At 40.2% G+C, this 13,560-nt stretch overlaps 1 protein-coding gene across 1 annotated transcript in view; it reads left to right on the top strand.

Annotated features, from left to right (window-relative positions):
* The window catches only part of LOC117808189 (ephrin type-B receptor 1-like), a 132,849-nt gene that overhangs the window by 56,373 nt on the left and 62,916 nt on the right, over window positions 1–13,560 (top strand). Inside the window, exon 6 of the mRNA XM_034677764.1 lies at window positions 5,834–5,989. Within this exon, the coding sequence (XP_034533655.1) occupies window positions 5,834–5,989 (156 nt within the window). The remainder of the gene's footprint in view (window positions 1–5,833; window positions 5,990–13,560) is intronic.

Here is a 13,560-nt window from a genome sequence, read left to right as displayed (position 1 = left end):
AGGGCAAGGCAGGCAAGGCAAGGCAAGGCAAGGCAAGGCAAGGCAAGGCAAGGCAAGGCAAGGCAAGGCAAGGCAAGGCAAGGCAAGGCAAGGCAAGGCAAGGCAAGGCAAGGCAAGGCAAGCCAAGGCAAGGCAGGGCAAGGCAAGGCAAGGCAAGGCAAGGCAAGGCCAACCAGTTCTGTTCTGTACATTGTTTATACCTAGGCTACAAGTCTGTGCACATTTTTCACTGCGTCATTGGTTTTGGAAATATTGTAAATTTACTTATATGTATATGTGTATTGTGAATATACATTGTGTATACAGTATATGTTGTAAGATATGCTTATTTTTACTTCTTTAATTTGAATTGCTAATAACTTTTTTAATAATTTCTATTTTATAGGCTCTGGTTGCTTTATACTGTTTTGCACTGTCTACTTTGCTGCTTTAACACTTAAATTTCACCGTTGTGGGACGAATAAAGGATATCTTATCTTATCATTTGTGCTTTACATTAAAACAGTAAAAGCATTGGAAAAATTCAGACAAGCATAGAAGAGCACAATCAAAATGACAAATAAAAAAATAAAACATAGAAAGATAAAGAAAATTACATTTTTAATAAATGTTTTAGTACATTTGTGCCATCGCTGCCCTAAATCTCTGGAACTCTCTCCCTCCACACATCCGCAACTCTGACTCATTCCAATCATTCAAAAACCACCTCAAGACCTACCTGATCAAAAAAGCATACAACACATGACCTCTACCCACGCCGCACCTCTGTCCTTGTTCTGTTTTATTTACCTGTTTTATTTTATCTTATGTTAAGTGACTTTGAGTATTAAGAAAGCACTATATAAATCCTATTAATTATTATTATTATTATTATTTGATCGGACAGATGAAGAGAGAAAAAAACTGTGGGGAGTAGAGCGCGGGGGAAGACATGCAACAACCGGTTGGCTAGGAGTCGAACCTGCGACCGTTGTGATGAGGACTATTAGCCTCTGTATATGGGGTGTACTTAATCCACTAGGTCAACGGCACTCCCTGCATGGAATGTCTTAACCTGACATGTAGTTATATTCCACTTCTTTCTTGTATGACGTGATGGATGTGGAAGTGATGTGTGCTGCTTATGATGCATGCAACAACCAAACCAGAGAGGTTGAGGTAGGAGCAGCAGGCCGAAACGTGAGAGTTGATTTGAGGCTCATTTTCTCAGGTTTATTGGGAGCAAAAGCTGCACAGTCCTTCAGTGAATCGGGCCCTGAGGGTCCAACAAACAGAGCATGACAGGCAGGTAGAGCAGGAGGGGTCATCACTGTACTTCCTCACATATTTTTGGTTTGTTTTGCTGTAACAACTGACATTTACGTACAGGGGATCAATCAAGTGTAAATCTTATTTCAGTCCTGATGAAGATGTCACTGAAAAGTATCAGACAGACTGATTTCAAAAAGAAATGTTGACTCTTGAGTGTATTTTAAGAGTTCCTTGAGCATCAGATAAAAAAAGCTGAGTATCCGGACTGAACACAAAAATAAACAAGTACTCTGGACAAACCCGGGACTCTCACCTCCTCCACACACAGGAAGGAGACTCAGGCCTTGGGAGTTGTGTGCTGTACATAACTTTCTGGCAGTGAAACAATGTATAAACAGAAAACAATCATTACAAACTTGATTTAGGTCTGCGGGGATGAATATAGAATGTACCACAAATCCAAGTTCCGCTTTATTTCTTCAAGCTTGGATGTTCATGTAGAAGGTAATTTGCAGTAAAACATGAGGGCGGAAAACAGCAGCCTCTACTGTGAATCATGTTGGAACAGTGGCATCGGCAAAACCAGAAGTAACAAACTCAGTGGAGTGAGCAGTCGAACTGTACTGAAAACAGTGATATAGCTAAGTAAGAATAAAACAGCTGTGTTACTTTGTCTCATCCTCTTACTTTGTCTTCATTCTCCTCTGTTGTCTGTTTCTTGCCATCCTGACTCCTAAAGCTTTAAAAGTTGATGAAGTGTCACTCTGAGGCTCTTAACCTGCTGGCATTTGTGTCTCTTTCATTCATTCATCTTTTGAACTACACTACTCCTTAAAACCCTCTCTCTGTCTTCCCCCATAAGTTTGTTAGATTTGCATTTTGGTTTTACAGCATCACAAGCATCTAAGAGACAAAATGAGCATTCATTGGAGTGGAGGATGGAAAACAAAGTGTTTAAGATCAATCAAAACTGTGAGAAGGTTACATTAAAACCCTCTTTTGTTTTTTTTTAGCCTTTTGGCAGAGGTTTAATTGCAGTTTATTTTCTCATTTCACACTCCTCTGTTTCCCTTTTCTGCTCCTTCTAGTCATGATTCAGGAAGTGCTTGCCCACACTAAACGCTACTTGTAAAGCCCCATGTTTTAATTTTAAACCATTGTCCCTCTGAGGCATAAAGAACTCAGACTCTACGTATATTTGACTTTACATGTCATTATTCTGGGTTTTGAATTGTTCAGGGAACTTCAAAGCTTCAATCCAGACATTAGACCCTTTTTCATTGGTGTGTCAGATACTCATAATACCCCTGTCACTCACTTTATCAGTAGTTGTAGCTCTGCTGTGAGGACGGTGTTCCAGCACAGATTGCAGTATCCTATTTCAAGGATTTAAAGAGCCTAATGGATAACCTGAGCTAGACTCTGAACGCTTCACAGGACATGTAACATTTATACACGGACAAATGACTGACAAGCACTTTGGCCTGCAACGTGAACTCTTCCTGTGTCTGACTGAATGAACGGTTACTGATTTGTCCTTGGATTTTTAAACAAGAGGCTTTTCTGAGGGTTTTTCTGGTACACTGTTTATTATTCCTGCTGCCATTTTGGCGAGGACTCGTTTGCAAAACAAAGTCTGATCTCCAGAGATCCTCCCACTAAAATGAAGGTTAAATAAATCCAAAAGCAGATTTCAGCAGAAATACACATTGCCAGTCACAACTTAATAGACTCATAAGCAGGGTTCGTACGGTCATGAAATACCTGAAGAGTCGTGGAATTTGAAAGTACGAATTTTAAGTTTGAAAGTTTTGGAAAAGTCACTGAAATAAGTTTCACAAATACCGACATGGTATAGAACATTCTGTCAACATTTTACTGGTGTGTCAGTCGTACCTACATTTATTTTATATTGATTTATCTTGGGCTTTTTAGCATTTATTGGATACAGCTTGAGAGTAACAATAAATGAGGAGAGATAAAGAGATGGGGGATGCACCACCACATGTCGGAATTGATCCTACAAACAGCACAAGGCCTGTTGCTTCTGTTAGTAGCTGCCTGCTTTATCAACTTAGTTAAACCATTTCCCCAATATATGTTTATTTTGTATCAACCACATAGTTTAAAAGACAGAATCAGTAAAGAAATGTATATCAGTTCTTTTTATTTTGGTTTTTAACAGGACCTGAAAACAAAATATCATTCCACCTCATGTGACAGCATGTGTTTGGCATGACAATAAACAACCATGAATCCTTGAATCCTTACATGTACATTGTTATCAAAAGTTTGGACACACCTTCTCATTCAATGGTTTTTATTATTTTGATTATTGTCAACATTGTAGATTAATACTGAAGACATCAAAACTATGAAATAATATGTTTTTGCCATAATCTGGATTACAACAGTAGTCAAATAGGGCTATCCATTGTGTACTAACCCTACCTCTGAACAACACAACTGATGGTCTCAAACACATTAAGAAGGCAAGTCATTCTACAAATGAACTCTTGACAAGGCTCATGTTAATTAGAAACCATTCCAGGAGACCACTTCATGAAGCAGACTGAGAGAAATACCAAGAGTGTGCAAAGCTGTCATGAAGGAAAAAGGGGGCTACTTTACAGAAGTTAAAACATAAAACATATTCCGGTTTGTTTAACACTTTTTTGCTAATTAAATAATTCCATCTGTTCTTTCACAGGTTTGATGTCTTTGGTATTAATCTACAGTGTTTCAAATACTTAAAACAAATGCAAACCCTTAAATGAGAAGGTGTTTCCAAACATTTGACTGGTAGTGTATATTAGTACCAAAGAAATATACACTTTTAAAAATATGTAAAAGGAGACACTGTATGAAACACTGATTAATATATATGGACTCCTGTCCTGTGGTTTTGTACGTCTATTATTGCACATAAGTTTTTATATTTGTTGTTGCACTCAGGAATCTGATCTGTTATTGAACAATAACAGTATTTCGTTCTTGTTGATATTTCATGTTAGTATGAGGTAGTTAACTGTCCTTCGACTGTGTGTGGTTTGTGGTGTGGGATGTGAAATGTTCTTCCCCACCTTAATGTTCTGTATTGTTAGCCTCACAGCAAAAGGTGAGCTGCTGTTGTGGAAACACGCCTTGCCATAAATTTGAAAAGCCTGTCATGAATTTCAGTGAATATATACTGTGGTAAACTTTGACGGGGTTTTGTATTATATTCAGAGAAGGTATGGTCATGAAAGTTCGCCTTAAAGTCATAGAAATGTATTGGCAAAGATGTTCATGAAACCTGTTTGACATGTCATTGATTAGCAACAGTATTTCTAATGTATAGTACTGTCATTGTCCCCTAAAAGGCAGTCAAATATACACTGATGTAAAATTAAAGCAGTAGCTGTGGTTCAGTACATAATTATCAGTCAGGTTTTAATTTCAAAAGACAAAAATCCCAACACTACTTTAATTAGATCAGCTGGAGAAAGGAGACAATGTATACATTAATGGCATCCAAGAGATTTAGTGTTTTTAGATACGACTTCAGAGAGTGGGCTGGTGTTAATGGGAAACTCTGAGGGAATACAGAAATGAGCTTTTCATTACTTCACTGTGTTATGTAAAACTGTGTCAATGTTTCCTGAAGATCCCTCTGGATGAAGCAGATCGCTCTGCAAACAGAGAGATTCAAATGAGGGTTGTGTCATGTTCAAAAGCTTAGTTAGAAGATTGCTATCAAATGCTCATGATCCAGAAGAGGTGACCACAAAGACTCAGACATGGTTTTGTTAAAATGGCTGCTGTATGACTCAAATTTAGGGCAGTAGAGAGACGGAGAGCTGCAGATGGCAATGAAATGACTAAAACAAAGAGGCCATCTTAAAAATGTGGAGTGAAGATGGGTCTCTCCTTCATTTTATACTGATTCAAAACATCTTTAAGTGCTGCTTAAAAGTCATATGCGTCTCTTTTTCCAAGTTGAATGCAATGCATATTCAATTCCCCATATCGTCATATGCAAGGCATGAACATCATGCACTGTGGTCCCTGAATGAATGAAAGCTGAGTGCAAGAGAACAACACCTTTAAGAATTCATACATGTGTTTGATATCAGAAGAGATGTTTGGTTGATATTTATGCTCAGAAACATTTCTCACACAAAAGAACCAGCAGAATGAATTCTTACCTTGCAGTTCTTGCTTTCTTCTAAAGTTTCTTTTCCCTGAGTTAATTGTTGCACAACAATACAGCACATCTAGTCCCTGGATCCCTAACTGGATTCTGATTCTGGAGCCATGATGCCGACCGAAAATTAGCAGAGTGATAGTTTGTGGTTATAAACAAACTTTTGTTTATCTTGCCTGAACAAGATAATGTGCTGCTTTTTTCAGAAAATCCCCTTTGGTGCTTTCAAACCTTATGCTTCCAGAAAAATCAGCTGGTGGTCTTAAGTTCAAAGTTAAGCACGTCTTGTAGTTCAGATCGAAAAAGGGACTCAAATAGATTGTTTTCATTTTCAGGAGGCAGAGTTCTCTAACATTTTTTTTATGTGTTATTTCCACTCTCTTTCTTTTTCTTCAGCATGCCCTCAGGGCACCTTCAAGTCCTACCAGGGGGTCGGATTATGTCAGCAGTGTCCGGCCCACAGTCGCTCCACCATCGAGGCAGCCACCCTCTGCGGCTGTCGGAACGGCTATTACCGAGGAGACATGGACAAACCGGAGGATGTGTGCACCAGTGAGTCAGTCCCTCTCTGCAACACATAAATACACACTCTGTGAACCTTTAGTGTACTAAGTGTAATCACGCCTGAGGGCAGCTGAGACCAGTTTGAGAAGGTCGATTTCTGGACTGAGTTTAGCTGACATATTACAGCGTATCATTTTCACCAGCGACAGTCCAATATCTCATCATTGAATTCATAAAGGCCAATATCTGCCTGGATTCATAATTCCAGCTCTAATATCATGCACCTCATAGAGAGCGAGCGTGCCGCAATGTTCCTGTCCTTGTTTGGGGATTTTGGGAGCAGTAAGTAATAACACTGCCACAATCCTCAGGCTTTCCATTGAACAGAATATGAGTTCAGTGTGTTGAAGGGGTTTATATTGCTATGCAAGACGAGGCACAGAGTCTGAAAAACTCTGCCTCTCTGCTCCACAGAGAGATGGTGTAAGTAGGTTGAGACATGAATCATTTGGTCCGTCTCTGCAGCTCGTCTCAAACTGTGAAACAGAGTGTACCATGTGTGCTGTGTGTAGTTTGGTGCTCAGTGCGGCTGTGCACGTCCTGGTGACCTGGATACAGTTTCATGTTTTGGGGGGCTAAAAAGCTTCTCTTCATTATCTGTGGTTGAGCATTCATGAATGAATTCACATCATTCTGCCAGAGAGCGGTGCACAAAAAGTAACCCAAAAATGTTCGCCAACATTCACCGTCATGATTCACACAAAAACACCATGGAGAACATTTCTGAGCTCTCCTTTATCCCTGATGTTTTTATACTCAGGGATTTAGGGTTTAGGGTATGACTCCATATGTTGGCTAAATTAGACTATTCTAATATACTTCCTCCTCAAACTTCACTCACTTTGCATCACTTCAAACCCTTATTTTGATTCAGTTCCTCACCAAGGCTAGGCTGTTGTCTCTATCAGTCAATCAATCTTTATTAATATAACGCCAAATCACAACAAATCTTATCCCAAGATGCTTTACAAACAGAGCAGGTCTAGATTGTACTCTGTTTTATTATTAACAAAGACCCAACATCAACACAGGATAAGATCCAGTCCCATCTTACAGACAGGACTCAGTCTGATCTCATCTTAATCCATGAGCAGAGCACTTTGCAACATTTAACAAGTTACAGCAGTAAGGACAAACTTCCTTTAACAGGCAGAAACCTCCAGCAGAACCAGACTCATGTTAAACAGACATCTGCTGAGACCGAGTTGGGGTCTGAAAGAGGGATAGAGGAGATTAAGAGAGAGAGATGATAGTGGTGAGACTGATACTAGTAGTTGTAGCAGCTGGAGTCTGGCACATTCACAGCAGCAGGCCGTCTACGGCAGAGATCCAGAGGAACCTACGAGACAAGGGAGCTCAGGGACTCCAGAAAGGTCTATGGTTAGTAACTCTAATGGGACAGGAAGAGTTAAATAAATGATAGGCAGAGAGAGGGGTGAGAGATAGGATGCCAGTGTGTCGAAACCTATAGCAGCATAACAGGTATAACATGAAGTCATATGATCTGACAGGTAACCCATTCACTGGACAGTTTTTTGCCATGTTGTTGATGACCGATGCTCAACAACCTGCTTCTTACCATGTGTTTATTTGTCATATGATCACCTCAAAGACTAATGAGGCAGTTGTTCAGTCAAGACCTTTGGCCTACTTTAAGGACTGTAGGACAAATTGAGGTGTGTTATATTCAAGAACTTCAAAAAGTGCCCACACATTATTTAGCCTATGACTATTTATTAAACACCTTGATTGTGAATCAGTACTTCAAGGCCCCTCTGTCCTGTGTTTGAGTCCTGCTCACCATGTCGAGGTTCAATGTAAAGGACAATGTATAGTGAGTGGACTGTTGCAGCAAAACAATGGCAATACATTCTTAACAGCAAAACTTCCTGCAAATTTCACCTCTGCCTTTTGCCACAGTAACATAAAGTTAGCTTCTGTCTGTATTGTGGTTTAAGGTGGTGCAGGATCTGAGCCGCCCACCTCTCCTGCCCTCTAATAGTACGTTTAATATATTGTACTGCAGAGTGTTGAGTCCCAGGAAATTTGTACCTACACTAGCAGCCGCCTCCTACTGAGGTCGCTTGGTGCAGGATCTTAAACACGTATTCCTTTCATCAAAAGCTTACTCTCAGTATATAACCTATTAGTATTTCCCTATCCACTTCATAAATCAATATCTTAATAATGCCAAATATTGATTTAAGAATGATTTTGTTACTTCTGTTGAGAGAAGTCCAGTACACTCGTGCACTCTGCACAGAGCAACCGTTCACTCTGCAGCCTTCTCCAAATGAGCCCACTCAGCTGTTAGTTCTCACACTAAATTGGATATTTCCACTTTTGGTGAAGTAAAACAAGGTCAACAGGTCTAAAGGAATCAGCACCTGGTTTCGTTTCTGCCTCATCACCGTCAGAGACCAAGACATTTTATTTTCTACTTCTCAGTCTCTAAACCCAGCTGTATACCTTACCGTGTTCTTTTAAGTGTTGCCTTCATGCACCATCTTTAGTTTTGTGGATTTCTCTGTCTTAGCCAGACATCTTTGCTTTTCACCTATCCTGTGTTTTCTACGCTGCTTTTGTCTCTTTCCTTTGTTTTCCCACCATAAACATCCAACATCATCATGGGCATCTTACTGCACACTGGTATGATTCCAGTTAGTCCGTTAAGCCTCGGGTCCACAGGATGCGTGGCGTTACATTACGGCTGCGCGTGGCGTTACATTACGGCTACGCGTAATGTAACGTGCACTGCGCAGCTGATACGTTCCCATTCTAGTCAATGCTCTAGGGTCCACAGGGCGCGTGGCGTTACGTTACGGCTCTGTCTTGGGAGCGTGCCCCCGTGCCACTCCGCCAGAGATACGCTTCAAGTCTATTTTCGACGGAGCCCACGCCCAGCATGCAGCAATATGCACAGAAAAGAATGACCTGGACAGGAAGTCAGGCACGAGGATCGCATGCAACATCCGGCAATCTCAAAATAAAACGCCATATACGGACTCCCGACCGTTTTAAAGATCGTTTAAATCAGAAGTACTCATCGATTGTGGATGTAAGCTACAAACAGCCACATATCTGTGATCCAGGTCCACTACAACAGGCCTTTCAGATGATAACTGTGTCAGAAGGTAACAGGACAACAAAATAGAGCAGAATTACTAAACTCACTGTTAAACTGTTAAGTTTCGTTTTTGCAGGTTTAGAACTTGCAAAAACTAAACTTAACAGTTCTGCAGCATACTCAGTGATGATTAAAGCACAAAAGTAATGGAATACTCTCCAAATGAGCAGAAATTCAACCACAGAAAGGCTCTGTGACCTGTTGTTTGTATGTGGTTCTCTCTATGCTGGACCCAGCTGATCCTGGCTACTCTGAGCTGCGCTACACTCCCAACGCGCTCCCTGTGGACCAGGGTGCGAGCCCTCGGGCGGAGCAAACACGCTGCGCAGCCGTAACGTGACGCACACGCAACCTGTGGACTCCTCTGGTTAGAGTCTGTGATTAGAGTCTTATCGATGGCAGCGGTCTGTTATTGAGAAATAACAGACTACATTATACCTTTGAACCTTTCTTAATACATCTCCCAGAAATATGCAGTATACACAAGTTTAAGTGATAACATTCTCATGCTTTAACACTATTTTATTTACACTACCTATCAAAAGTTTGGAAACACCTTCTCATTCAAGGGTTTGTATTTATTTTAATTATTTGAAACACTGTAGGTTAATACCAAATACATCAAAACTATGAAAGAACATGTATGGAATTATTTAATTAACAAAAAAGTGTTTAACAAACCAGAATATGTTTTATATTTTAGATTCTGTAAAGTATCCCCCTTTTTCCTTCATGACAGCTTTGCACACTCTTGGTATTCTCTCAGTCTGCTTCATGAAGTGGTCTCCTGGACTGGTTTCTAATTAACATGAGTCTTGTCAAGAGTTCATTTGTAGAATGACTTGCCTTCTTAATGTGTTTGAGACCATCAGTTGTGTTGTTTGGAGGTAGGTTTAGTACACAATGGATAGCTCTATTTGATACTGTTGTAATCCATATTATGGCAAAACCAGATTATTTCATAGTTTTGATGTCTTCAGTATTAATCTACAATGTTGAAAAGAATTAAAATAAATAAAAACCATTGAATGAGAAGGTGTGTCCAAACTTTTGACTGGTAGTGTATGTATATGTACATTAATCAGCATTGATAACTTTGCCAGAGCTGAAGGGAGGATCAGCTGTAGCGTTGGTGATGGGTGCAGTAACAAAGAGTATGATGCAATCCACAGTGCAAAAGCTTCAGAAGCAAACAAGGAAAGTTTCTGATGCTCCATATGAAAAAGAGACATTGTGTTACAGAAAGAAAAGTATGCACATGAAAACTTTCTGGTGGCTTTAAGTGACATAGTAGATTCACGACTTTTCATGTGCACAAAATGAGCATGTGTAAGTATAGCTTTCAGTACATCACTTGTTCTCTCCAGGTCACTTTCTTGACATTTTTCATTTATCAGAAGGATTTTAGTGTTTTTTGTCTTGAATCTTCAAAATTGTAGTTATGGGTTATCACATAGTCAATCTTTTTGTGTCATTTATTCTACACCAGACTGAAGTTGATGTCTTCCCCAAACACAACAAATCTGAGCAGCCAAATGTAAAAGATTTTATCCAAACAAAACCAAACAGACGACATTGGAAAGTGGACTCTTGTAGAGCAACAATCTGAGTCTTTTATCATCATCAGTTGCAGTTTATTACAGATGGGAAAATGGTTTTGTCACAGCGTTTTTGAAAAGCAGTAAGGGGTTAACTTGATCTGACAGTGGGGACAAGCCTCACCTGAAACAGCACAGGCTCAAATTGATGCTGACAGAAGAAAACTTTCCCTGTGAAAAGGTGTCAAATGTCAACCTACACAACCTACACAGCTCTGTGAACCTGTTAGTACTTTCAATTCAAAAGCAAAACAACACACTAGAAATGAAAGAGAAGAATGGAAACTTGAAAACGTAGGAGCTGAAAGTTGGATATAGGAAAGGGCTGCAGCTTATTTTGGTATGGTATAAACTCAATCAGATATAAAATCAGATCAGTGAAGTGGAAGAGTGAGCGCACAGTGTGTGGATAGTTGGCTGACAGAAAATCATTCCCTCAGCAGGGCTCAGGGGCTGAATAGGTAAAGAGGAGGTGTGTGTGTGTGTGTACTGTAGGTGTGTGTTGATGTTTTTGAAGTGTATTTTTGTGGATAGGTCAGACTGATACTGCAAAAGCTACTTACAAAATAGCAAAGAAGTGCAGAGTGTGGTCGTAACTGTGGGGCAGAAAATTCTTTGGAGTGATAGAAGTGGTTTCTATTTTGGCTGCAAAATGGCCACTTAGGTAAAATATGTGACATTTCTTCTTTGTAATGTCAAATACAACAAGACCTGTGTTATGTATTTCATAGAGTAGTGTCCTTAAGTTATCCGACATGTTTAAAACAATGTTCAAACTCAGCTAAATCTATATTGATCCATTTTATTTGACTATTATTCTTCTGTCGGGACACGGAAATACCAAATAATAAGCCAGAAAATGAGATAAGATTCTCTCTGTTTGTGTTAACTAATACTGGAAAACACCTGGAAAATGGGAGAAAAAGTAAAATGTCCTGGAAAATCACATATAGTCTTGGAAAATTATTCCAACATGGCTGCGTGTGACCTGACCTGATTAACAAAACACATCCCCATTCATTGAAAGTTGAGTGCATGCTGTGCTGGAAAAGACAGCAACACTGCACAACCTTTTTTACATCTTTTCTCCTTCACTTCATAATCATGCATTCACAGAAAATGGGGGTATATTGTCTAGTTTATCACTATGGTACAGGTCTGAAGTATTTACATTGATACGTTTTACAATACAAATAGTTCCAAGGGCATCTAAGAGTGCAAATGGTAGAAAGCATGTGCCTTAGTGATGGGAAGTTCGGCTCTTTTCAGAGAGCCGGCTCTTTTAACTCGGCTCCCAAAGAAGAGCCGGCTCTTTTGACTCCCGAACGGCTCCTAATTTATGATCTTTCGTAGCCGTATATTTTACCTTAACTTTTCAAAAACTAATGGTTTGTGTTGAAAACCCTTTTACGTACAGTGTTTTTATGAGAAGATTTATAATTGAACAATTTTGTGCATTTATTCTGTTACAAATCCATTCTCACCCTAATCCTAGGGTTAGGGTTATGATAAGGGTTAGAGTTTTGATTAGGGTTAGGGTGAGGGTTAGGGTTAGGGTTGTGATTAGGGTTAGGGTTGTGATTAGGGTTAGGGTGAGGGTTAGGGTTAGGGTTGTTATTAGGGTTAGGGTTGTGATTAGGGTTAGGGTTGTGATTAGGGTTAGGGTTGTGATTAGGGTTAGGGTTGTGATTAGGGTTAGGGTGAGGGTTAGGGTTAGGGTTGTTATTAGGGTTAGGGTTGTGATTAGGGATAGGGTTAGGATTAGGATTAGGGTTGTGATTAGGGTTAGGGTTGTGATTAGGGTTAGGGTTAGGGTAAGGGTTAGGGTTGTTATTAGGGTTAGGGTGAGGGTTAGGGTTAGGGTTGTTATTAGGGTTAGGGTTGTGATTAGGGTTAGGGTTGTGATTAGGGTTAGGGTGAGGGTTAGGGTTAGGGTTGTTATTAGGGTTAGGGTGAGGGTTAGGGTTAGGGTTAGGATTAGGATTAGGGTTGTGATTAGGGTTAGGGTTGTGATTAGGGTTAGGGTTAGGGTTGTGAATAGGGTTAGGGTTGTGATTAGGGTTAGGGTTAGGGTTGTGAATAGGGATAGGGTTAGGGTTAGGGTTGTGATTTGGGTTAGGGTTAGGGTTGTGATTAGGGTTAGGGTTGTGATTAGGGTTATGGTTAGGGTTGTGAATAGGGATAGGGTTAGGGTTGTGATTAGGGTTAGGGTTAGGGTTAGGGTTGTGATTAGGGTTAGGGTTAGGTTTAGGGTTGTGATTAGGGTTAGGGTTAGGGTAGTGAATAGGGATAGGGTTAGGGTTATGAATAGGGATAGGGTTAGGGTTGTGATTAGGGTTAGGGTTGTGATTAGGGTTAGGGTTGTGAATAGGGATAGGGTTAGGGTTAGGGTTGTGATTAGGGTTAGGGTTAGGGTTGTGATTAGGGTTAGGGTTACGGTTGTGATTAGGGTTAGGGTTAGGGTTAGGGTTGTGATTAGGGTTAGGGTTAGGGTTAGCGTTGTGATTTGGGATAGGGTTAGGGTTAGGGTTAGGGTTGTGAATAGGGTTAGGGTTGTGATTAGGGTTAGGGTTAGGGGTTAGGGTTGTGAATAGGGATAGGGTTAGGGTTAGGGTTGTGATTAGGGTTAGGGTTAGGGTTGTGATTAGGGTTAGGGTTGTGATTAGGGATAGGGTTAGGATTAGGGTTGTGATTAGGGTTTGGGTAAGGGTTGTGAATAGGGTTAGGGTTAGGGTTAGGGTAGTGAATAGGGATAGGGTTAGGGTTAGGGTTGTGATTAGGGTTAGGGTTGTGATTAGGGTTAGGGTTAGGGTTGTGAATAGGGATAGGGTTAG

The sequence above is a fragment of the Notolabrus celidotus genome, chromosome 2, assembly GCF_009762535.1.
Source record: "Notolabrus celidotus isolate fNotCel1 chromosome 2, fNotCel1.pri, whole genome shotgun sequence".
NCBI lineage: Eukaryota > Metazoa > Chordata > Actinopteri > Labriformes > Labridae > Notolabrus > Notolabrus celidotus.
The sequence above is the reverse complement of the archived record's forward strand: the minus strand, read 5'-3'. Positions and strand labels throughout refer to the sequence as shown.